Source organism: Lactuca serriola, chromosome 1, assembly GCF_051521515.1.
Source record: "Lactuca serriola cultivar US96UC23 chromosome 1, Lser_US96UC23_V15, whole genome shotgun sequence".
NCBI classification, from domain to species: domain Eukaryota; kingdom Viridiplantae; phylum Streptophyta; class Magnoliopsida; order Asterales; family Asteraceae; genus Lactuca; species Lactuca serriola.
This window is the reverse complement of record NC_136408.1, coordinates 71,609,786-71,635,094: the sequence shown is the minus strand read 5'-3', so window position 1 is coordinate 71,635,094 and position 25,309 is coordinate 71,609,786. Positions and strand designations below refer to the sequence as shown.

Sequence of the window (25,309 nt, the reverse complement as noted above, 5' to 3'; positions counted from 1 at the left end):
TTTCTTAATGATGGCGTATACAAATGTTGTCGACAATTGGCTAATAATCTAATTGTAAACATAAAGGTTATAGTATAAAAATAATGGAATAATTTTGTAAAATTTTATAGGTGTAATTTAAAAAGTTATTATAATTTCAGTTGGTTAAAAATTACAAATTGCACCACATAATAAGGTTTAACAAATTTATAAAATGCAAACTGCCCCATAAAAATTTAAATAATGTTATGTAATATGATTTGGTGAGGTATCAATACAATATAATAAATGTCATACTAAATAGTGTCTTGATGAATCGGTTCTATTATAATAAAATACGTGAATCTCCGCATATTGCACGAATATATAATTATATAGTTAAAATAATAATTACTAACAAATTATTACTTAAAATAAATATAATTTCTTAAAAATGATTAATAAACACAAAATTAATTAAAATAAAAACACTTCACTACTTAAAAAAGATACACAAAAAAATCAAGATTAATTTAAAAAAAACCTAAAAAAAATCAAGATTAAAAAAACACAAATTAGATTTAAAGAAAAAAAGACCTAGAAAACATAATTAAAAATTACATAATAACCCGAATTTGAAAAAAAAAAACGTCACTCGGAATCATCGTCCTCGACTTTGTCATCGTTATCCGAATCTTCGTCCGAGTCCTCAACGAACATATATGAATCTTCATCTGATTCGTCAAAAAAATCATCATGTCAATACTCTATCTGGAGTTGTATATGAACCCTATAAACGTGCTCCACCAATTCGCATAAAAGGGAGTGATGAATGTCACGATCATGTACTTCTCTTCTATTTATCCTATGCTCTTGCGTACCAACGACTACTCATTCCACATTTGAAAAAAAAATCGTTTTCGTTGTATCGACATATTGTTTTTCCTTCATCTTCTATAATCATATTATGTAATATGATGCACACATACATTATGTGTTGCAACATTTTCACTTAATATGATTGTTCCCCTACTTGTAGTACTTGCCAACGCATCTTGAATACACCAAATGTTCGCTCCACGTCCTTCCTAGCTGACTCGTGTGTTTCCTTAATCTTTTTTCTTTTTTCGTCGTTCGGACATGTGAACGTTTTCACAAAAAACAGATAAGGGAGGATATATCCTGCCAGTAAGATAGTACCCGAGCTTATATGCTAACTCATTTGCTTCAAACTGTACATCGCATGAATTTCCAAGGTAGATGTTGTTGAATACCGACGACTGGTCTAGAACATTGATGTCATTGTTTGCACCAACTGGACCAAATAATGCATGCCATATCCAAAGATCGTGTGATACGATTGCTTCTAGAATAATTGCCGACTCTTCATGGTCGCCTTACATGTATTGACCATGCTATGCGTTGGGGCACATCGCCAACTGATACTACGTATGACCAATACATGCAACTGATACTACCTAGCATTCTCGGGAATCCATGCTTACTTTCATGCACTGTGTACAATTGGTGGACATTGTTGATTGTTGGTTTGCACAAATATTGTTGCCTGTAAACCAAAGTAATAGATTTCGCGAACTTGTACGCACTTTCCCGTGTGGTACGCTCAGACATCCTCAAATATTCGTCCCATTTGTCTGCGCCAATGTTGTATGCTAACTGACGAATTACGATTGTGCATTTTTGATTTGGAGAGAAACCTTTTCTGCATCTCGCATCCCGTTTCCATTGGAAATATGGAAAACGACCTTCCAAATCACCAACAATACGTAAAAATAACTCCTTCCCCATCCCGAACCACCATCAAAACTTTTCAGCGTAAACGTCGTCATCTGCAAAATAGTATTCTATAAGACGATTGTGCCCAACTTTGTGATTTCTCCGCAACTAAGGGTTTCTTGTTTGAGATCGTGGACGTGAACTTTGACCTTGTCGATTTTGAAAATACGCCACAGTTTTTGTCATGACAGAATCGACAAATAATACCTCTTCTTGAACTGTTGAATTAGAGGACCAAGAAGACGACATTGTGTTTTAGTGGGTTTGAAAATACACCACAGTTTTTTCTAGTTATTACTGCTGGAACAAGAAAAAGAATAAAAAATCGGCCAATCGGGTGAAGAAAGAGAAGACGGGACAGCTTCCCCTTGGACCGACCCACACCACCCAAACCGTGGTGGCGGTGTAGTGTTCCGGCTGCGATTCCCCTACATGCACCCTCTTTCTGCTATGCTCCGTATAGTCTTAGGTGTATTATAAGTCAAGCTGTAATATTATATTATAACTTATTTTTGGAAATAAAAACTATATATTTTCTTGATTTCATACAATCTGCAATATTTTTCTTATCTCATCAAAACTATCATCAACCCCTTTTCTGAATTTTAAAGTTTACATGAGATATCACAAAAGAAAATTGTTTGATAAGAAAAGTACATTTAGAATTGCCGACATAGAACCCGGTTTATTTAAAATTGTTTTAAAATGTATCATCATATACAACATGAGTTTTAGGTTTGCTTTTGATAATCACGAGGCTTTAGTTTATATAATACGTTACATTTTGGTTTATTTTTCTGTTAAGGATCTAGTCATTACTAAATTCTATGGATTTTATCATACTAAAAAACAAAACAGAGGTTGAAAATAAAATATGTAAAATAATTAAATAGCCAAGCACATGTCCTTACATATGATCACACTTACAATATTATAAGGTCTGTCTAAATTTTGACTACATTATAATAAAACTTTATTATAAACTTTATTTACAACAATTAAATTATCAGCAAAACTTTATTAAGAAGTGTCTAAACTTTATTTACAACAATTAAATTATTAGCAAACTTTATTAAGGAGTGTCTAAACTTTATTATAAACTTTATGATCACACTTAAGAAAACATTTTTTAATATTATACATATACACGTTGATAAATATTTTGATAGCAAATTAAAACACCTTTTTGTAAATGACAAATAATTCATTTGGTTGAAAATATTAATCTATACAAAATTAACCCTCAAATTTATTGGATGGATAGCAATTTACTCATTATTTTATTTCACATTTTTTTTGAGGATATGCCAAGAATCTTCCGGCAAAGTCGAGAAAATAGAAAAACTAAACGTATTTCCACGTAGTTATCGATTTCATCCTAGGGTCCCACCAAAGAACCTATAGAGACTAGCCACGTCAGCAAGAAAATCCTAAATCCACATGGGACGCCACGTGTCAGCAACAAAGTTGGGCTTAAACCCAACAAGAAGATACCGGAACGAAACAAATTCTCATCAACCGTTAATTTCTCAGCCAACCCTTTTTCCCAAACACACACAACACGACACACGAAACACGAAACACGGCTTAATCGGTACACCTGCAAACCCCTCATCGGAATCTCCATCGATTTATTGATAAAGATGATAAACTTCAGGCCGTCGGAGAGTCGAACCTCCACGACGAGTTCATCCGTGACGGCGGAGAAAGCGTTTTCGTTCATATCGAAGGGATGGAGAGAAGTGAAAGATTCGACTGAAGCGGATCTCCAGTTGATGAAAGACAGAGCGACGTCGTTCAAGAACCTTGCGTCTTCGTTTGATCGGGAGTTTGAGAATTTTCTTACTTCTGCGTCAAGATCGACGTTTCCGGTAGCTGCTATCGCGAATTCTTCGTCTCCGACTCCGGCGGAGATTGATTTCGTGAAAAATTTGCAGCCGAAGCTTTCTGAGTTCCGTCGAGCGTACTCTTCGCCGGATTTTAGTAAGAAAGTTCTGGAAAAGTGGAGCCCTAGAGCTAAGATTAGGATCGATTTGTCGGCGATAAAGAATGCTATTGTATCGGAGGTGGAGGAAATTGATGAGAGAGAGAGGTATAGAAGGAGGTCGAGGACGAGGGTTGGGGATTTTAGCTGGGAGTGGAAAGGAGAAGGGATTGGGGACGCCGAGGAAGGCCAGCTTTCTCGGAATTGGGAGCCGATTAGGGCATTGAAAACGCGGTTACGGGAGTTGGAACAGAAGAGTTCGTCCTCAGAGATTATTGAAAGCCTCAAGAACAGTGAACTGGTCGAGAAAGTTAAATCTACTCTGGTAAGTTTCCCAAACTTTTTCCATAGAAGCAACATGTATGCTAAAATTGCCAGAATGTTTTGCTGTTATCAGTTTCGTATTCTATTTCGTTAAAAGCTATACACAAAAATAGCCACAAGGAATTACATATCAGAACTTGAAATTAATTTAAAAATGAGAACACTGAATAGCAAAGAGTTTAGGTCATCGCTCCTCATTGCTGAAAGATGTAATGTCAGGTAGTTATTTAGGGTTCTCTCTATGAACACACCTGAATCCATGCTTTAAAGTACTTAGTCTTGACTTATTGAAGGTTTAAACTCCTTAGGATTCATCTCTTTCTCTTGTTATGCCTCTTCTTACATGGTTTTTCCATTCTTCTTGCAGAAAGCAATCTGTAAGGAACCAGAGTACTCAAAGGTATGGATCTACATCTATTAAATTCTCCCCTTGTATCATTCTGCTTAATATCACTCTATTTTTTCCATTAATTGAAAATCTTTATGCTAAATAGTAAATATTCTGTTCAATTCACTTCAATCTCCCAGGAAGTCCAACCTTTAGATTTCCAAGAACTTCTGGCATGTCTAGTTAGACAATCTGGGCCATTTCTAGATCACCTTGGTGTCAAAAAAGGTAATCAAACTCAAAATTTCCCAATAATCTAATAAATCTATCCCAAAATAACACTCCTAACCTTGTTATAACATATACATAACAGATATATCTGACAAGATAGTCGAAAGCCTATGCAGCAAAAGGAAAAACCAACTTTCATTGAGATCATTTCCCACAGGAGAATCATCCATTCTTGAAGGAGATAACATAAACGATGAACTTGATTTAAGAATAGCAAGTGTGCTTCAAAGTACAGGTCATCACTATGAAGGTGGGCCATGGGATGATGTCAGCAAACAAGATGGAAAAAGACATGTAGCCATTGTTACAACTGCTAGTCTTCCATGGATGACAGGGACAGCTGTCAATCCCTTATTTCGCGCAGCATTCTTAGCAAAATCCCAAAAACAAAGTGTCACACTTTTAGTCCCTTGGCTTACCCAAACAGATCAAGAATTAGTCTACCCGAATAATATTACATTCACCTCCCCTGAAGAACAAGAAGTTTACATTCGCAACTGGCTCAAAGAAAGAGTAGGCTTCAATGCCGATTTCAAAATCTCATTCTACCCTGGAAAGGTACATTTTTGGTCCCTGACTATATCTGATTTTTTCAGTTTTGGTCCCATTGCATTTCTATTCATTATCTGAGGTTTTTGTTATGTTTTTGGTCGCCTTTTTTTTACAGTTTCAAAAAGAAAGGCGAAGTATAATCCCAGCTGGCGATACTTCAAAATTCATTTCATCAAAAGATGCAGACATTGCAATCCTTGAAGAACCAGAACATTTAAATTGGTATCACCATGGGAAAAGATGGACTGATAAATTCAATCATGTTGTTGGAGTTGTTCACACAAATTATTTAGAATACATCAAACGTGAAAAAAATGGTGCCCTACAATCCTTTTTTGTCAAACACATAAACAATTGGGTCACACGCGCCTACTGTGACAAGGTACACAATCTTTTAATTCCATTCTCTTCAAAATTCTTCGTCTTCAATCACCTAATTTTTATCTTTTTTTGTGTTTTTTAAGGTTCTTCGGCTTTCGGCTGCAACTCAAGATTTACCTAAGTCAGTTGTTTGCAATGTCCATGGGGTGAACCCTAAGTTTTTGGAAATTGGGGAAAGAATGTCGGCTGAAAAATTCTCGAAAGGGGCGTATTTTTTGGGGAAAATGGTTTGGGCTAAAGGATACAGGGAGTTGATAGATTTGTTATCCAAACAGAAGAATGATCTTAATGGATTTAAAATCGATGTTTATGGAAATGGTGAAGATGCTAATGAAGTACAAACCGCTGCAAAAAAACTAGAATTAAATGTCAATTTTATGAAAGGTCGAGACCACGCAGACGATTCTCTTCACAGGTAACATAACTTTTTTTAAATTATCAATTTACTTTAAAAACCGAAAAAAAAATCATTTTTTTAACATGAATTTTTTTTTTTGGTTGCAGTTATAAAATCTTTGTAAACCCGAGTGTGAGCGATGTCCTCTGCACAGCAACAGCTGAGGCGCTAGCGATGGGTAAATTCGTAATTTGCGCAGACCACCCGTCAAACGAATTCTTCAGATCATTTCCCAACTGTTTAACCTACAAAACTCCCGAGGAATTTGTGAATAAAATTCGGGAAGCAATGTGTAGTGAGCCACACCCGTTGACACCAGAACAGAGATACAATCTGTCATGGGAAGCAGCTACACAAAGATTCATGGAGTTTTCAGATCTTGACAAGATTCTGAATAATAATAATTTGGAAATGGAAGGTGGTGTTAGAAAGTCAAAATCAGTTCCCAATTTGACTTCTGTGGTGGATGGAGGGTTGGCTTTTGCGCATTATTGTTTGACCGGTAATGAGTTTTTGAGGCGGTGTACGGGTGCGGTTCCCGGGACACGGGATTACAGTATGCAACATTGTAAAGATCTTCGGTTGTTGGCCCCACATGTGGAGAATCCTATTTATGGTTGGTAAATAGATGGAAAATAAAATTGGATATTAGGGTTTGTTTATATATTGGTTGATAATGCCTAACCACACTTTAATTACACTTTGTTGCTAGTTAGTGTAGTTGGATATTAGGGTTTATATTATATATTGGTTGATTCTGTTCGTATAGCGTTGGTGAACACATTAGGTTTTTGTTTGTTTACGTGATTGGAATTTGTCATTTGTGTGCTATTATAGATTTGTTTTTGTAATTGTTGGTATGTGTATATTAGATAATCTTGTTTACTTTTTGGATCACTAATCTCACCACTAGGTCTGTTAGGATAAAATAATTCTGCAACTCGTAATATAAGTTACAATTGGTCAAGTTTCTAAATTGGCAGTCATTTTCGCTTTTTTGTCTGAAGAGGTTATCAAAATGTTAAGTACAACAAAAAAGATATGGTTATTTTAGTGGATATCACTAACTTTTGAAAGTAAGTCTTATAATTTGCTCTTATGTATTAAACTAGTTGAAGCTCAAGGTGTGTTATGACAAAAGTTAATTAAACAAAAGATTCGATCATGCTTTCTCGGATGCAATGGTCACATTGTTCTTGTACATTTTACAGCTGTATAATCAATTTACTTTTTTGTTGATACTAAAAAATTAAAAATCACATCAATTATATAGTTACCTTGCAATAATAATTAAATTGACTAATGTAAAAACCAAAATTTGTTATTAATTTATTATATTTTGTGATAAAAGAAAATCCATGATCTAACGATATTAGAAATTGACATAAAGATGTCTTTCAACTAAATGCTAAATGTTCAAGAGGTGCCTGTGAGGCTGTGACAAAATGTGTAGATATATAAATAAGAGAAATTAAATTGTCCTTACCTTTTATAACTATAAATATTTTTACATATTAATTTTATTTTATGACACATGTCATCATTCCACCATTGAATTTAATTTTATTTGATATATTCATAAATATTCTTAATAAAATAGTTAAGTAAATATGGAATGACGACATGTGTCATAATGTTAGTGGGTAGGATTATTTATAGACATAAAAAATATTTAATTTCTCTATAAATAATGTATGTAAGGAATTTACCGTTCTAAAAAACTGTTATAGAGTCAAACAAAGGTTTGTTATGCGTAGTCGTTCCTCTTAAATATTTGTAGTAAGTAGCAATTTTTGAAATTTTCATATATAATTTCATTAAGTAACGCATGACGTGTCAAACATGGCGGGTTCTAATCTCTGAAGGACAAAATGTAACAGTTTGAAATGTGAAGGGGGCAAATTGGCAAAATATGAAACAGCCCACGATTTACGACTAGAAGCTAGAAAGGCCTCGAAGCTGTTTTATGGGCCCCGTTAACTCCAACTTTGACTAGAAGATTCGGTGTTTACTGAATAGTGGTCGACGTTGTATATTTTTTTCTATTCTCTTTTCCAAGCATTATTTTTACTTTTTTGGCATATTTATTCATACGTGAAACACGTTTCGTCGTTTCGTTTTTTTTTTTTTTGGTAATTGAATATATAATTATATATATAGGCATATCCCAAAAGTAGATTGGATCGATGAAGTATATAACGAATGGGCAATTTGCAAGTATCTAAAATAGGTTAATCGGGTGAGGTCAAGGTGTAAAAGTTAATTGTTTTTTTATTTTATTTTATTAAATAAGGGAAAGTGACTTACAAGCCTAATAGAGTTTTTAAAACGTTCAAAAAACCTCAATCATGTTTTATTTGTTCAAAAAAACCCAACGAACTTAACTATTTGTCTAAAAAAGCCAACGAAGTTTCCAAACCGTTCAAAAAACCCCAATTTGTCTGTTCAAAATTTTAAATTCTTTGAGATTTTTTGAACAAACAAAACATGATTGGAGTATTTTTGAACGGTTTGAAAACTTGGTTGGTCTTATATGTCATTTTCCTGATATGGCAATAAGCCACATCATCTGTTTCTCTTCTTTGACTTCCATAGAATTGAACAAAAGTATAACTTAGTTGGGTTTTTTTAGACAAGAGGTTAAGTACGTTGAGTTTTCTTGAACAAACAAAACACGATTGAAGTTTTTTGAACGATTTGAAAACTTTGTTGGGCTAATAAGTCATTTTCCCTTATAAATAATTTTTATATTTTTATATTAAAGCTATGTTTGGAACACAACCGAAAAGTTAGTTTAATTGTTAATTGATAAAAAATGAAGTTTGACAAAACTAACTCATAAGCTAGAATATATAAAATAACATAAAAATACATTTAGGATAATTAGTTCTTCTATAATTAATTAAGAAAATATTTAAAATAATTTAAAAATGTTAATGAAAAGTTTAAGTAGTTTGAGAAAACTAACTTATAAGTTACTTTTTGGTTTGTGAAACCTGACAATTTAAAAAATTAAAAAAATAAATAAACTAGCTTATACCAGCTGTTGCGTGTGCTAAAGTCTAAACATTGTTTAAATATGTTTATAAAATATATTTTTAGAATAATAACTTAATTATAATAGGTTAACGATTTAAAAGATTGTAATTAATAAGTTCAATGTGGTTTATCATTTTATGTGAGTTGTTTATCATTTTATGTGAGTTGTTATCTATAGACAATCCAAATCAGTTTAAACATAAACAAGATTAAGATTTGTCATAATTTTAATGGATGAAAATAATTATAGACATAAAAGGTAGGAGATAATTTAATTTCTCATATATAAAAAAGTTCAATTAGTTAGATTGGTTGGTGATCAAATATTATCTAACTTCCAAGCACCATTAATAGAGTATGTGTACGATAGTATTTAATTAGTTATTGTTATGATCAAATAATTATATATTAGTAAAATTGAATGATTATAGTCGAAGTATATGTAGATTTTCACAAATTCACCTAAAGAGAAAAATTATACATAATCGTATCTAAGTAACATATTATGTACTCATGTTCATGTATAAATCATTTACAAATTGATCAGTAAAAATACCTAAACGGGTATCTAACTTTACCCTTTATATCTTACGTACAAGAAACCCTAGAATGAAACTTAGATCGACAAATTATGAACCTTGATGATGTTATTCATAACTTTTTAAGATCTAAATTCCCTTTTCTTTTTGGGTTTTCGGAATCATATAACTAAGGTTTTTTCTTCTAAGATGGATATGCAGAAATCAAATCATTAGGTATACAAGAAGATTTCTTCCAAACCCTAGAATGCATCTTTAGAATCTCCTTTGCTTTCTCCTTCATCTTGCTTCCACAATCCACTTGCAACACCAAGAAAAGCTTTCCGACCACCCCCAACTGCACCATCTCCTCTAGAACACGGGCGTTGCCGGAAAACATCGCCACCGAGTACAATATTCTCACCGCCCTTTCGCTAGCTATCGACGACACACGGAAGATCTTCTTGGAAACAACCGGTAAACCACCGCCATGTTTCAACAGATCCGCCCTTCCTTCTGCAGACTGACAAAGCTGGTCCAAAACGATCATAATCATCTCGGTGAGTCTCTTTTCTGTAGTATCGAGGAGGGTGTCGATTAACACCGGAACCACCCCTGCCTCCGCCGCTTTTATCCTATTCCGCCCCCATGGACAAACGCTGATGAGTAGTTTCAGTGTTGCTTTCGTGGCTTTTTGCGAGATTTGATCAACCAAGATGTGTACAAGCTCTGTGAAGAACTGAGTGTTTAATGACGTCACCTGTATAGGCTCCGCCACCTCGAACATTGATTTTAGTAGCATGACGGCGTAAGCGCGTGACTCGAAGCTGGCGGCGCGTTGCATCACCCGCGTCAACGTTACGACGAAATTTTCTGTCTTTCCGAACAAGGACTTAAGACCCGTTGGTGACAGCTTCAGATGGTAAAGGATTCTTAACGCTTCGTCGGCTTCGGTTGAAACACACCCATCGACGCCGGAAACTTCTCCGGCTCCGGTGGTTAAGATGGATGCTAGGTAATCAGCCGCAGAAACCGATTCCATCAACCGCCTGTTCTTTTCATTCTCCATAACAATTGTTTTTAACCTTTTCAAGCTCTTCATTTGTAACTGTGGAGACTTTGAATCCTTGAGGAGCTTTACGATTTCGGTTCTGGAGATCGGAAGGCGTGGCGTCGGAAACCTCTCGATGCCGGAAGACGCGTTAATGGTGCACCAAGATTGGATCAACCGGCGAAGGGTGTGATTTGGGGTGAGCTCAATATCAACGACGACTTGTTTGGTTACCGGACAAACGTCATTCTTCTGAGAGAACAACCATTTCTCGATGCTATCACGATCATATGTGATTCCGGTGGAGAGCGTTACAGGGTCTTTCATGATCTCAAGTGAAATTGGGCACAAGAAAAACCGAGGAACTTCAACATCGTTTTCGAGATCAGTCATTGTTATTGTATCAAGAGTTTGAACAAAAACCCAGAAATGATTTGAAGAAAGATTGGAAATTTGAGAGCTTTTTTGGTTATGAATGATGTATGTGGTTTTATTTATATATAGAGGACTTGTGAGGGGAATCAATTTTGTAAAAAGAAAAGTCAAAACACGTAAAATGTTTGACTTTTCAACCTCCATTTGATTTTGGTCATAAATGCATGTGGGATAAAACCCAAGTGTGCGTGCTGTGCTGATTGTGTTCATGGAGTGCCGCAATTAAAAACTTGTGGTACTGGTACATCGTTACTTGGGTTTTATTATTTTAACACTTTTATTTTATTATTTTATTTTATTTCTCAAAAGAAGTAATAAGAGGATTGCATGAGTTATGACTTATGATTCGGGTTAAAATGAATTATCTTTTGTATGGATCAACTTCTATTAATTAAACAGTTGTGTTCAAAACATAATATAAATAATTAGTGTTTATATAAAAATAAAACCATTAAGATTATATTATGTATTAGAAATATATTTTGAGAAACTTTCAACTTATCTGATCCTTTTTAGTTATTTTTTAAATCGTCAGTGTGACTATTATGATTATTGGTCAAATACTTAAGTACGTGGTTACTAAAAAATAAAAATGTAAATGTAAATTAACAAATAATAAATAGAAAAAAGATAAGTGACATTACTAAATCGATGATCTTAGTTTTTGGGACTCTAGTGTGTAGAAAATAATAGCCATATAGAAAAGCGCAAAACTCCAGTGCCCACATATTATATGTAAGAGATGAATGAGCTCTACTAAAATTTCCAAAAAAATCAATAACGATAGCATTTGCTACCTAAGGTTGCAAACGGACTAGCTTTTATCAAGCAATGTGGGTGCAACCGTTCAAGTTAAATTTTATTGGGTTTAAGTGCTGAAATCGTGTTCAGGACATCTAAAAAACATAAAGACTTAGACTCAAATTCTTATCAATTTTTCAACCATATATCAAAGTTGTGAATATGGCTGTAAACGAAATGAACGAGGTCTTGTTTATGTTTGTTCATTTAAGTTAGCCAAATAAATGAATGGACACGAACGGATAAACGAATGAAGTTTTTTTTGTTCATGTTCGTGAGCATGCTAAACGAATATAAACGAAAGAACATAGACGAATAAAGATAAACAAAACATATATGAAGATATATTAACATAAATGAACATATAATACGGTAATGTAATCAAACACAATTAAGAATATATGAATATAAAAGAAACTTATATGAACAAATATAAACGAACGTAAACAAGCAACATAAACGAACGTTCACAAACATAATTGAATGAACGAGATTATTGTTCATGTTCATTCGTTTAAATAAAAGAACGAGAATTTGTGTTTATGTTCGTTCATTTATTAAACAAAGGAACATAAACGAATTTCCCGATGAACAGTTCACGGACAGTTCGACGAACGTTCAGTTCATTTACAGCTCTAGCTGCGAGCAAACCGATCCTTTATCAAGCTATTTGAGTTGAAACTCGATTAAAGCTCATCTAAGTTGAGCAAGGACATGAGGTGAGCCTTTTATTTTCAGAATTTTATTTAAGGAGTTCCAACTTGTTGAGAGTTTTCTGTCCACATAAGGCGGTGCCATGCAACTCCTAATCAAAGGATCAAAAGCTATGGTCGTTCAAAATTGAGTTTCTTTTCGCCTCTTTAATCATATTCTCATGTATCCATGAAAGACTTTGCTAAATCCTCGATATGTTATGCATCACAAAATAATAAAACATATTTATGGGAAAAACAAACCAAATTCAGTTATAGGGGAAATGACAAATTAGCCCTACAATGTATTGAACATTTTCCTATTTAGTCCCTTAAGTTATTTATGTACTTTATGAGGGAACAAAATTGTTAATGACCTGCTTATTTGGTCCCTATAACCTACCATTCTCAGTTTCATGTACCAGATCATTTTTACTTAATTAAAAAAGTTAAATTGAATCCACATCACCTCTTCACCTCTTATCCACGTCTCCCTCCCCCTTTCTATCTTCCTTTCTCTTTCTCTCTATCTCTCTCTCTCTCTCTCACACACACACACAACTAGCTAAGATTCCTTTTCATTTTCCAATGGCGAATTGCATGTTATTTCATTTTTTGATATAGACGTTGCTTAGCTTTCAAAGCCTTTTAACAGCACATGAAGATCCTACTTACAAGGACATACAAGTGGGAGTGACTCTTGACTTGAAATCAGGGGTATGGAAGGTCATTTATCATCGCATTACCATGGCTACATCTGACTTTTACAAATCCAATCCTCGCCACAAAACTAAGATAGTTTTTAAGACTAGGGATACCAAAGGAGAATCACTACATACCTTGTTTGTTGATGCTCTTTCTTTTGCTATTTTTACTCATCAATGTTTGCTTAATTATCATAAAATTTAATTTTGAGTACAAATATAGTGTGTTGATGGACATTCAACTCTGGAGCTTTTGTAGAACATTGAAGTGCAAGCGATAATAGGTCTAAATCAACAGTTAAAACAAGATTCATGTAGGTTTTAGAAGACAAAGCTAACATACCGATTCTTTCCTTCTCAATAAGTCCTTTTTCAAAATGAGAATCCTAATCTACATAGAATCTTTTTTTTGCTGTCGTTTTAGTATAGCCAGTTTAGATATGCATAACATCTGTTCGATGAAATGCCTGAAGGATATATGACAAGATAGAGATTTTTAACATGATTTCTGGATTCGTTAATGATTTCCGGAGTATGTCAATGGTGAGAGTTGTAGGTGAAGATGAAGATGGAGATATGTGGTGCTTGGGGTTAGTTTGTTAGTTTTGGTGCAAGTGGTGAATCACGTCCTGGGTTTGGAGGAGAAACGAGGGGTCAGGTTAAAAGAGGTGGAGCTTTTCAAAGTCAAAGTGTAATGCCTTGTTCCGAATCGCTTTCCTAATTCGGGACTATGGCCTGAAGATAGGTTATCATAAGGCTTAGGGCCTTTGGAAAGGAGAGATCGAGACCCATTTAGGTACATATAATATAATTGAGGTGATCTGGGAGTTTGGGTTGTGTCTTGGAGCCAATGGGTAAATCGGTAAAGTGGCATTTCGAGATATTTATGAATTTTGGATTTTCGTTTGGAAGATTTTGAGGTGAAGATAAGTTGATAGATATGTAGAGCTTCTCTCCACCTTTCCGTGGATATAAAGAACGTCAAAAACGGAGTTGAAACGAAGAAGTTATGGCCGTTTGAAGTTGGAGTGGTTCGGGCGAGTGATCGTTGACTTGTTGACCAAGCTCATTTAAGGCTCACGACATGAGGAGCGTCTGATGCACCAAAACCATAATTTTCGGGTATTTAAAGGTATAAGATGATTAGGGTTGTTTCCCCTCAGCCTTTTTCACTCCCAAGTCACTGAAAAACCCTAGATCCGGCCTTCTTGAGCCCTTGAGCCATTGTTGGTGGTATTGGTGTGCTATAGTGATTGATTTCCTTGAAGAAGAAGAAGGATCTATTGTATAGGTTCCTTTAGACGAGATAAGCTCCTTCTAGTGGCACTTCTGAGTTCATAAGCCTCTGTAAGTCTCAAAGATCCCACCTTTCTCTTCTAATCTTGCTAGATCTAGGTTATGGTTACTTTCTTTGCATGGGATCTTGAAGTATCATGCATGAGGTCTATAAAGTTAGCAACTTTATGGACCATTAAGTCATTTGCTATTCTAGAACCCTTAGATCTGGATTTTGGTGCAAATTATGGGCTCCAATTAGGGATGAGCATTAGAACCGCCGGAACCGGACCGGACCGGAACTGGTAATAGGTCCGGTTACCGGTTCTCCATTTTTATGAAAACCGGTCCCGGTTCTAAAAATTGGAACCGGTTTGACATTTTTTTCATTTTTTAAAATGCGCATAACTCACTCATATGAATTCGAAATTATTTGATTTTTTTTATCCAACATGTAATTTGGAGTTTGTAATTCATTTTTGACGGTACAAACATATGTTTTGGTTAGATATTGAATCAGACACATGCCCCGAAAGAAAACATATCGATGCTGCATTTTTTTTATTTTATTATTATTTTTTTTTAATCTGTCCAATTTTTTAAATGTGCATAACTCATTCATATGACGTCGGAATTACTTAATTTTTTCCTAGCATGCAATTTGGTGTTTGTAGTTCATTTTAGACTATCAAAACACATATTTTGGTTAGATATTGAGTCAGTAATAGACCCCAGAAGACAACATATCAATGCTGCGTTTTTTCTGTTTTGACATTTTTTATTTTTTTGGAATCTGTCCCCGCTTTTAAAATGCGCATAACTCACTCATGTGAAGTCGGAATTACTTAATTCTTTTTTCATCATGTAATTTAGTATTTTTACTTCAATTTAGAATGTAAAAAGTCATAATTTGGTTAAATATTGAATCATTTACAAGCTCCGGAAGATAGCATATAATCTTTAGTATTTCAACCGGTTCTACTTTGAAAATTGACTGGAAAACCGGGACCGAAACCGGAACCGGCGCTAGAACCGGCGGTCCGGTTCCCGGTTCTTATAATATAGGAAAACCGGTTCCGGTTCCGAACCGGTCCGGTTTTAAAGCTCATCCCTAGCTCCAACTTTGAATCTTGATGTTTATACCCATCTTTTGACCTAACTAGTATTTAAGTCATGTATTGGACATATGTGACTAAAAAGCTTCGATTTTATGGTCCTTGAGGTCAAGGAAGACCCTCTAGGCTGTCCCATGTTAAGTCTTAATGGATTAGGAGCTTAATGCTCGTTTTTGGTCAGATCTGAACTCACGACGTGAGGAATGAAGCCTCATGACGTGAGAACGTATTCGTGGAAGATTCTGGGCCAAATTCGCGACCTAACGACGTGAGCATAAGGTGCTCACAACGTGAGAACCTTTTATGCAAGTTTTGGACTCTTTGAATGTTGGCTAGTTTGGTCTTGGACTTATCCTTTGGTTTGGGCTCATAATGGACTAAGGATTTTAGAGTAATGGACTTTTGGTTGGGCTTGCCCTAATGGGCCTTGGATGGTGAATTGGGCCTTAGTGGGCCCAATGGAGTTAGGCCTTATTTGGGCCCAATGGGCTTGGTTAGTTGGACCATTTATGGGATTAGTGTTGGGTGGTTTTGCCAAGGGTAATTATTAAAGAATGGTTTGGTTGATTGGTCCAGTTTGTGGAAGCCGGTTCGTTGCAGCTGCAACAATTATGAGATTTTGTTAGGGTGCAAAGTCATGCTTGGATGTAATGTTTTAGGCTTTCCTCTTTGTATGTGTAAATGGGTTGAGTCTTTCCTATAAATAGGAAGTGAGTGACTCCCATTATGTAAGAGTCCATTTTGGAGATTTTGTATTTGCCATTTGAGGTGAGTTCTTCTCACTATATCAACAGGGTCTAAGGCACCAATGTTGGCCCTTTTTAGATTTGTATTCGGGTTATTTCATGATATGCTTATTGATTTACATCCTGGTAGTTAGGATGGTGATATGCTTAGTGACCTGGTTAGGTCGGTATCATGGTATATAGGATGATGCTATATTAGTGACCGGTTAGGTCTGTATCCAACACTTGCAACATATTTTAGAAGTTATCTTCATCATTTAATCTGATTGAAAGTTTGATAGCATCAACATGACAACATGAACTTAAGTTCCATAAAAAACCATTGTCAAAGGAGGAGTAAGAAGTATTGCTCTGTAACAATAGAAGTCACCTGCAACACAATTACACCAAAAGATAAATGAAAGTGTATTTAATAAAAGAAAATTACAGAAAAAATATTAATAAAAGACAAAATGACAATTTATAATGGTTTGATCATTACCTGCATTGTACAGATTTAATCTACAACTGCAACATAGATCTCTAGAAACGAATGAAATAACTACATAAGCATATATCAATGGAGTAAGGGCTAATTAGTAATTACATACGTTTATTACCACCAACCTGAACGTCAATCGAACTAAGAGTCAACAAACTTGCACATAAGAGTTAGAGATAGATTAGCGTATGGGAAGAATGATTAGCGTATGGGTTCACACACACACACACACACAGAGTTAGAGAGAGAGAGAGAGAGAAATATGCCTTCATCGTACCCTATCCCTTTGAATCGAATCAATTTTTTCTTCATTTCCTACAAGATTTGTATAAGTCAAACATGAAAATGATTTTTAGCAGTGAGTGGAAGTAAAATCAAATTAGGGGTGTGTATTTGTTCTCTTGTTTTGGCCTCAAAAGCAGAGCATATGCCTGCAAAATTGTTAACATCAATTTCAATTTTACACAAGATCGACAAGAAATTATGAAAAATGTGATCGTTAATTTGCATACCTGAATGGTTCCTAGGGCAAAAAGTGCGATTCCGATGTTGCGGTGAGTGTTGTATTCGATCCCGATGGAGTCGCTGCTGAGTTTCAGTCTGGTGGCCCATCCGGCTACTCCGACGACATAGGCGGAAGCTTGGCTGGTGACGTGGACCAGGTATTTGCGCAAAGGAGGTTGGTAGACGCTCGCCACCATATGCTCGGTCGATTTTCGTCTATTTTGGCAAAGGAGCTTCTCAAAAGCCAGCGGGTCACCGCCGTGCGCACTGAAGAGATCTGCCTCTCCGGTGGTCTTGTTCGTCAGAAAATAAAGTACCTTCGTTATCTCCGTAAGCGTATGATCACCAAGCCGTCTCATGGTCCCATTTAATTCCGTGCTCCTTTGAAGATCCTGTGGTGTACCATCCGAGGTCAGGTGGTTATTGACAAAGACCAACTAGGACCAATGTATGAAGTGTTTTGATAAAAGCTACACTAACTCTTGAATATTTGTTTGTCAAGAAATGGTTATTGACAAGAGAATATTATAGGTCAAGGAGTCAGTGGGAGTCTTAATTATCTTGAAAGGTTTCAAGAACAAATCAAATAAACCTTATCGATCATCACTAGCACACGAGTTGAGGTTTACAACCTATCGTGTTGACATTATTTTGTTTATGTGCTGTTCCAATTAAGTTAATTATGCATGTGAGTTATATGAGTTCTCATTTTGAACGCATAAAAGGCAAGGCACCTTAATCAATGAAAGGTACATTGATAGGAAAGGGTGAGCTGCTTAATTACTTGGAAGACATGGTGGGCAGCTGTGCTACCATAAGGCAAGAAATCAAGATTAAGAAAGTTCGGTCCATATGAGTTTGAATTTGTCGTAAACTTTGGTTTTAACAAATTTACATGGATAGGAACACATACACCGTTTAAATCTAAGTGTCATAAGATTTCCTCCTTCATGAAAATGATTGTGAGGAAATGCTTTCACTAAGAAAGATTTTAAGAAGATAGTGATTGTAAAATTGCATTCTCAAATTCGATTATGGTTACGGTATCCCTTTCCATAATTTGAATTGTGAGGTTTGGCAATTAGTCTTAATTGTTTAGACACACATATGAACTATCTAAGGCAAAAGTGTATAAGTTCAAGAAGCCTTGATAAAAGATTATCAAAGCATTAAGTATTAGAAACATGAACTTAAGAAATTCAATAAGTATTGTTTTTCTGAAAGTTAAGATGTTTATGAATACATGTCAAAGCTAGTGGGAGCATAAATGTTATGATTGTATGATTATTAAGGCACGTATTGCAAGTTGGCAATATTAATTATAGAAAACAAGAGTTATACCTTGCAAAGTCGTAAGGGTTGTAAAGTTGTTTTACTATAATTAAGGGAGAGAATATTATGCTTCATTTCAAATTTAAAGGCTTAAATAGTGGAATGTTAATAAATTTAGTCAAAGGTACATAGTGTGTTCTCAATTTTTGACTATGATTACGGCATTCCTCTTCATAGTACGAATTTTGAGAACATAGCAAATAAAATATTATGGCAGAAGATTGATAAAGTATCATATCTTTATTATGCATCGTGTCCCATACGCTTCGGGTATAGGATTGATTGCAAATGCTATAATATTTGACCATTCTAAAATTTTCCAAATGTCTAGCGCATTTAGAGGGAAAAGGACTAGAATCGGTTTTGACTAAAATAATTAAACAACTATCAAAGGACAATCCAAAGTTCGATGAGGATTGGTTGCTTGTGAATAGTTGGAAGTATAGTATTGGAAAATATGGAAATGTTTCCATATTGGATGGACCATATCGACATCATTACGAATAGATAAGATTCTATTAAGAATGAGTTGTCATATGGAAAATATGGAAGCATGTCCATATTGGGAATTGAATATGGAAAATCTATGTCTAGATTAGAAACTTTTATGCAAAAGGATGTTCAAAGGAATGTACTTTGAGTGAGAGACATCATATCTAAGGAATTGTCTTGTAACAATCTCCGATAGAGGACTTTGTAATATCATTGGCAATAGTCTTTGTGACTTTGGTGCAGTGACATTACGAAAGTATCATTGCATAAAAATGTTAGAATCTAGCATATTCTATAAGTAGCAAGAATTTGATATTCTTTCACTTATGAAAAGGATTTGGAGTTGTGAAATGAGAATGATTGGAAATGTGTTCAATTTGATCTATTTCACAAAGTAAGAACCATAGGTAAACATTGTGTGCATGCTAGGAACATGGGACAAGTGTAATAATTCAAGTAAGTAGTTGATTACCCGAAACAACAAATAATGAGTAATCGATATGGTGATAAATAAAAGGTGTTTTATTTATACTCAATGGTTTGAGGCCATATGGGATTAGTATTATTCTTGTGTTTCACTTTGCATGTTTTGACTTCCTGAATAATTTAATTGGTTAAGAACAGTCAAATTATTCGAACGGGCCACGGTCATTCATATGTTGGAAGTAGGTATGAATAAAGACTGTCGTGAATTGGTGTGTGGATTGTCTAAAGAGCATTAGACATAAGCAAATGTTTGCTACAACGTTCATGAGTGCTTATGAATGTGATTTGAGCATTGGATTAAACCCACGCTCACTTGGATCACTCCATGAATTGTATCACGAGTGATTGGTGAGACGATAACATCTTATATTCTTGAAACCGAGATATGTGAGTTGTATCTTGCAAATCGGTTGCACATTGATAATATGTAAATGCACCAGTAACTTGGTGTTATAAAACATATTGTTGTGTGTGATTCGGTGAGTAAGTGCAAGCGAGCATTGAATCAAATTTTATCCGTTCCTTTTATCCAAAGTAGGATAAAAGCGATATCTTTGTGCCCCTCAATGATTTAGTGATGACAAACGTAAATGCTCGGCCGGGCTAGGGCTAATTTGATTTGTTCAATTAGTCAGTCGTCATAAATTGGAAGTCGAGATATAGTACAAAGAGAATGATTTGAAATCATATCTCATATGATATCTAGAATGGAGGAATATATGATCCCTTATCTAAAGGACACGCATATCTGATATGATCAGAGTTGACAGCGGCTTTGGAAAGCTACGATTGCATATCAGGATCTGAAGTCATACGCATAATAGTTATTAGAGTTATCCAAGTGGGAGACTGTTGGATTAGTGTCTAAGTCCATAACTATTTTGGTATGTACTTGACCCGATGGTGCATGGTCCTTTTGGGTTGCCTTCACCAAAGCAACTTGATAGGATGAATTATGGAGAGAAAGGATTAAATATGATTTATTAATATATTATGGAAATAATATATTAAAGGAGAAATCATATTGTTTAATTAATATTAGTCAATAATTAATTGGTAATTAGTTTTGTGACTAAAAGAGATTAATTAAACTTAAGGGACTGGAATTGTAATTATAAGATAATTGCAATATGGGCTATGGATTGTTTTAAATTAAGGAGTGGACGAATTCTATGGGAAACCCATGGGGAAATCGTCCAAGGCCTTAATTAAAGGAGTTCATGGGTTGCTTAGGGCTTAAGCATCCAAATTAGGGTTTTCTTGTTAGATAACCCTAATAGCCTCACTATATATATGACCCTTATGATCCAAAAACGTGGCTAAGATTCCTTCTAGGGTTTCACACGTTTTAGGGCAGCCTCCATCCTCTCCCCTCTTCATCCTCTTGCTCTTGGTGTTTGTGAACCATTAGAGGAGTGACATTTGTGACTCTAAGCTTTCTAAAGTCAATACAAGGAGATTTGGGATTGTTATTGCTACATAACAATCAAGGTAACATCTTAAACCTATTCTCATGTTAATATGATTACTTGAATGCTAGAATTAGGGTTTATAGTCTTGGATATCTTGCATGTACAATAGAGAAACCTAGATCCAAGCATTAAGGTTTGTATGAGCACATAGGATGTTCTTATGACCCAAAACCATCATCTAGAACTAGAATTTTTGTGCATTTTCTCCATATTAGGGAGAGTTTGAGTGGATGGATTCCATAAAGTTGGCAACTTTAGGGATCCTTGAGGTCCCTTTGAGGTTTAGTGTTCCAGATTTGAGATTTGGTTGGATTTTGGCTCATGCATGAGATTTTTGACCTCATTTCCACCATTGTTATTGTTAGATTAAGGTGTCTAAGCTCATAACAAAATTGGTATATACTTGTAAATCAAAGCAATGTCTTTTTTAGGTTGCCCTCTTAACTAGAAATAGCTAGAAATGATATTATGAAAGAGAAAAAAAATTGTTAATATATTAATTAGAAATAGATAATTGATATGTTAATTAGTTATGTGATTAATAAATTAACATAAGATCAATAGTTAAATAATTTATTTGTTAATTTATATGGTGAATAAATTAACAGGAAATCAATTAGAATTAATTAATTATTAATTAGAATTAATGTGGAATTAATTTGTGATTAATTAGGATTAATTAAAGGTGCAATTGGTGAACTGTAATTGTTTAGTAGTTGAACAAAAGAAGCAATTCTAGAACCCTTCATGGCATGGACGGTTCTGGAGGCTCTTCTAGGGTTTCTGAAAGCCTCCTAGATGCAGATAAGGAAAAGATTTGAATTAGGATTAAATATATTATTTAATTATTTCAAATCTAGCTTTGCCTGCAAGTTACCTAAACTATAAATAGGAGCCCTTGGCTCATTATTTTGGTTCATGACCTTCCGAAGAAGCATAGGAATGAAATTACTACCTATCTCCTCTCTCTCCTCATCATTCTAGGGTTTCTAGGGTTTTGGGTACAAACCATTATAGGCACTAAACTTTTGGTACTTGCTTTTCAAGGTTTTCAAGAGGAAATTTTGTTTGGTTATTTACTATAATAATCAAAAGGTATGTAAACCCTAACTCTATGTTTATTTTGATTATTATAGAGTTCCTTTAGGGTTCTTGATGTTCATAGTTTATTGCTATAAATAGAGAAAACATAGATTCAAATAGGTTGCATTTGAACTTATGAGTTAAGTATTTTTGCGCCTCATGCATAGATTTATAACCTATAAAACCTATCAGTTATGACCTAGCTTGGGAAAGACATGCATGGCTATAAAGCAACGATTTATATGACTCATTTAGTGTAAGAAAGCCTTCTAGATGAGATGAGTGTGTGGCTTAATGGATTAAGGGTTTAATCCATTAAGCTGTTTAGGATCAGTTCCTACAACGTGGTGATATGCTCACCACGTCAGGATGGATAAAGTTCTCGCGACTGTTTTGTCCGGAGATTGCCACTTCGTGGAAAATGATGGGCCACTATGTAGTGGGCATCAAAGATGTCTTTTAGGGCTGTTGACTATGACTGTTGACCATTGACTTTTTGACCGATTTGAAATTTGGTCAAACATTGAGAGGTGTTAAGCTATAGCCTCAAGTTTAGCTTGTGATTTGTTTAGGAGGTTTGTGTAGTTGATTCTATGGGACTTTGAGTAGTGGACTTCAACTTTTCACTCAAGTGATTATTATGATGTGTTGTATGTGATATTTTCGAGAACTCACTAAGTTTTGTGCTTTTAGTTATAGATTAAACGTGTTTTAGGTAGGTACTTATCGGATTGTGAAGGCGGGACCATACACACACCTCAACCATTTTATTATTTGAGATTCCATATTCTCTTCTTATAACTCTGATTTTTCAATTATGGTTTATAAACAAGTGGTTTGGCTTGAATGTAACTTTAATAAAAATGAGAGTTTATTCTATTTTAAAAATGAAAAAATTACTCTGGAATTTGGTACGTTACACGCCTGCAAAGTTTCTCCAGAAGCTCGATAACTAAATTAGAAGCCTTAAAAAGAGAGAAGAAAAACAAAGGCAAGCTTCCAAGAACATAATTGACAAGAGTTAACCAACCTCTAAAATAAAGACTTTTTGCTTCCAAGCGGAAAGCTTGGAATGAACTCTATCAACTATGGGTTGCCAATTTTTTTAAAGATTCATATTGGCACCAACCGAGACTCCTAAGTATTTGAACGAAAAGGAGGCCTCTTCACATCCAAGAATCCTAGCACAACTTGACACTTCATTTTTAGAAACACCGATACAAAACACCTTTGACTTATGAAACTTAACTTTTAAATCGGAAGTGACATAGAAGCACTTAAGAATGCGAGTCAAGTTAGCAAAATTTGAACTCACCCAATTCCCCACAAATAAAGCATTGCCAACATAAAATAAGTGCGATAATTCGGGTCCATCTTTTGGAATTTTGACACCTTGAAAAAGAGATATTTAACAACCAGTTCTCATGACAACATTTAAGCCCTCCATGGCACTAATGAAATGAAACGAAGATAAAGGGTTGCCTTGACGGACGCGTATGGATGCCTTGATCGACCCTTGATTATTAACGACTAGTAGCTAAAATGTTGATAAGAACCGAAGCTCTAGAAGATGAAAGACACCCCTTTATAAAAAGAATCTATTTATTTCCAAACCCCATTTGACACATAACAATTCTAAATATTTCCAATGTATAGAGTCAAGGCTTTGTCGAAATAAACCTTGAAAAGAAACAACTAATTTTTGTTTTTTTTCGCCCACGTACACACCTCGTTAATAATCAAGGGCCCGTCGAGAATGTTTCTCCTTTAATAAAGCCGGTTGGAACTTCATCGATCACCGAACCAATAACTATTTGTAGTCTAGAAGTAAGAGCCTTGTCAGTAATCTTGTACATGCACCTGATGCGGCTAGCCGGCTAATGGGCCGGAAGTCATTTAGAGTAAGAGGAGTTACAACCTCTAGAAAGACAACCAACTTCCTAAAGTGTTTCACGTATCTCATAACGCTGTCTTGCATTATAGGCCAAAAGTGTTTAATAAATTTTAAGGTGAACCCTTCTGCCCCAGAGCTTTCTCGCTCCCACAATTCCAAATAACATCTTTAATCTCGTCAAGTTCAAAAGGTTCCTCTAGAAAACATTTATCCTCGTTAGCCAATTTTTTGAAATTGGAATTAATAAACTTATACGAGTTTTATATTGCCCACGGAATTTGTTTCTAAAAAATTATCAAATTTACTCACCCAATGTCCATTTATCATAAGGCAACAAGATTGCTTCTCTTGTTTGTTTTTTGATAGAGTTATGGAAAATCTTGAGTTTGCATCCCCATCACATAATCATTTCATCCGAAATTTCTGAACTAGATCCATCTTCACCAACTTTTCCATCTCCAAATTTTTTTGCTTGGAATCTCTCCTTAAAGCAATTTCACTATCTGAAAGCATCCTCACCTCAGCCTGTAATTCGATTTCCTTTTCTCTTCTTTTAAATCTCCACCAGCCTCCAAGCTCTAATGATATCATTGACGTATCGAAACTCCGCTCAAATACCCCACAATAAATAATAACATTTATAAAACGTTGATTATCAATTAAGTCAAAACTTTTTATAAATATTTTTCAAGTTATAAATTGGACTTTTAGATTAACCTAAAATGGTTGGTTCAAGCTACCCAAGTTAGAGCTTGTCTTATCTTGTTTGTAGCGTAGTGGCACCTAACTTGAAATTGGAATAACAATAGCATGGTCAATAAATGAAAAGCAAATGCCAAGAGCCAAGTATTAAGTGAGTGGATTGGATTCATGCATGCTTTGGCGGTGGCTGGTTGCCAGCCAATACATCGTCTGACGCTAACAAAAGTCAAACCTTCTTTCACCAAAAAAATAAAGTAATTAGTAAGTCAATATGGGTTGCCCACAACTCTTGAAGTTGATCGAAGGATTAATCGGTATATATTCCTTTTTTGGCCACGATGTGAACGTTTTAGTTCTGATTCACAAGATAAGTTCTTTTTCTTTCTCTTACTTAAAAAAAAAGATAAAACTAAATAAAAGATAGAAATTTTATAACACAATCACAAATTTTAGACTATAGTAATTTTCGATTAGC

The 25,309-nt window shown here is 34.9% G+C and overlaps 2 protein-coding genes across 2 annotated transcripts; one reads left to right on the top strand and one right to left on the bottom strand.

The window, feature by feature from the left end:
* The first annotated feature begins 3,270 nt into the window (after positions 1-3,270).
* On the top strand, positions 3,271-6,863 carry DGD1 (UDP-Glycosyltransferase superfamily protein). Its single transcript, XM_079029845.1, has 7 exons — positions 3,271-4,064; positions 4,431-4,463; positions 4,592-4,679; positions 4,765-5,240; positions 5,350-5,616; positions 5,699-6,030; positions 6,120-6,863. Exons 1-7 carry the CDS (start codon positions 3,399-3,401, stop codon positions 6,634-6,636), a joined length of 2,379 nt encoding a protein of 792 aa, XP_078885971.1. The 5' UTR covers positions 3,271-3,398; the 3' UTR covers positions 6,637-6,863.
* Positions 6,864-9,539: 2,676 nt separating this feature from the next.
* LOC145091977 (E3 ubiquitin-protein ligase PUB23-like) lies at positions 9,540-11,104 on the bottom strand. The gene has a single exon (XM_079029835.1). The coding sequence runs from the start codon at positions 11,011-11,013 to the stop codon at positions 9,775-9,777; it is 1,239 nt and encodes a 412-aa protein (XP_078885961.1). The 5' UTR covers positions 11,014-11,104; the 3' UTR covers positions 9,540-9,774.
* Between the last annotated feature and the right edge of the window lie 14,205 nt (positions 11,105-25,309).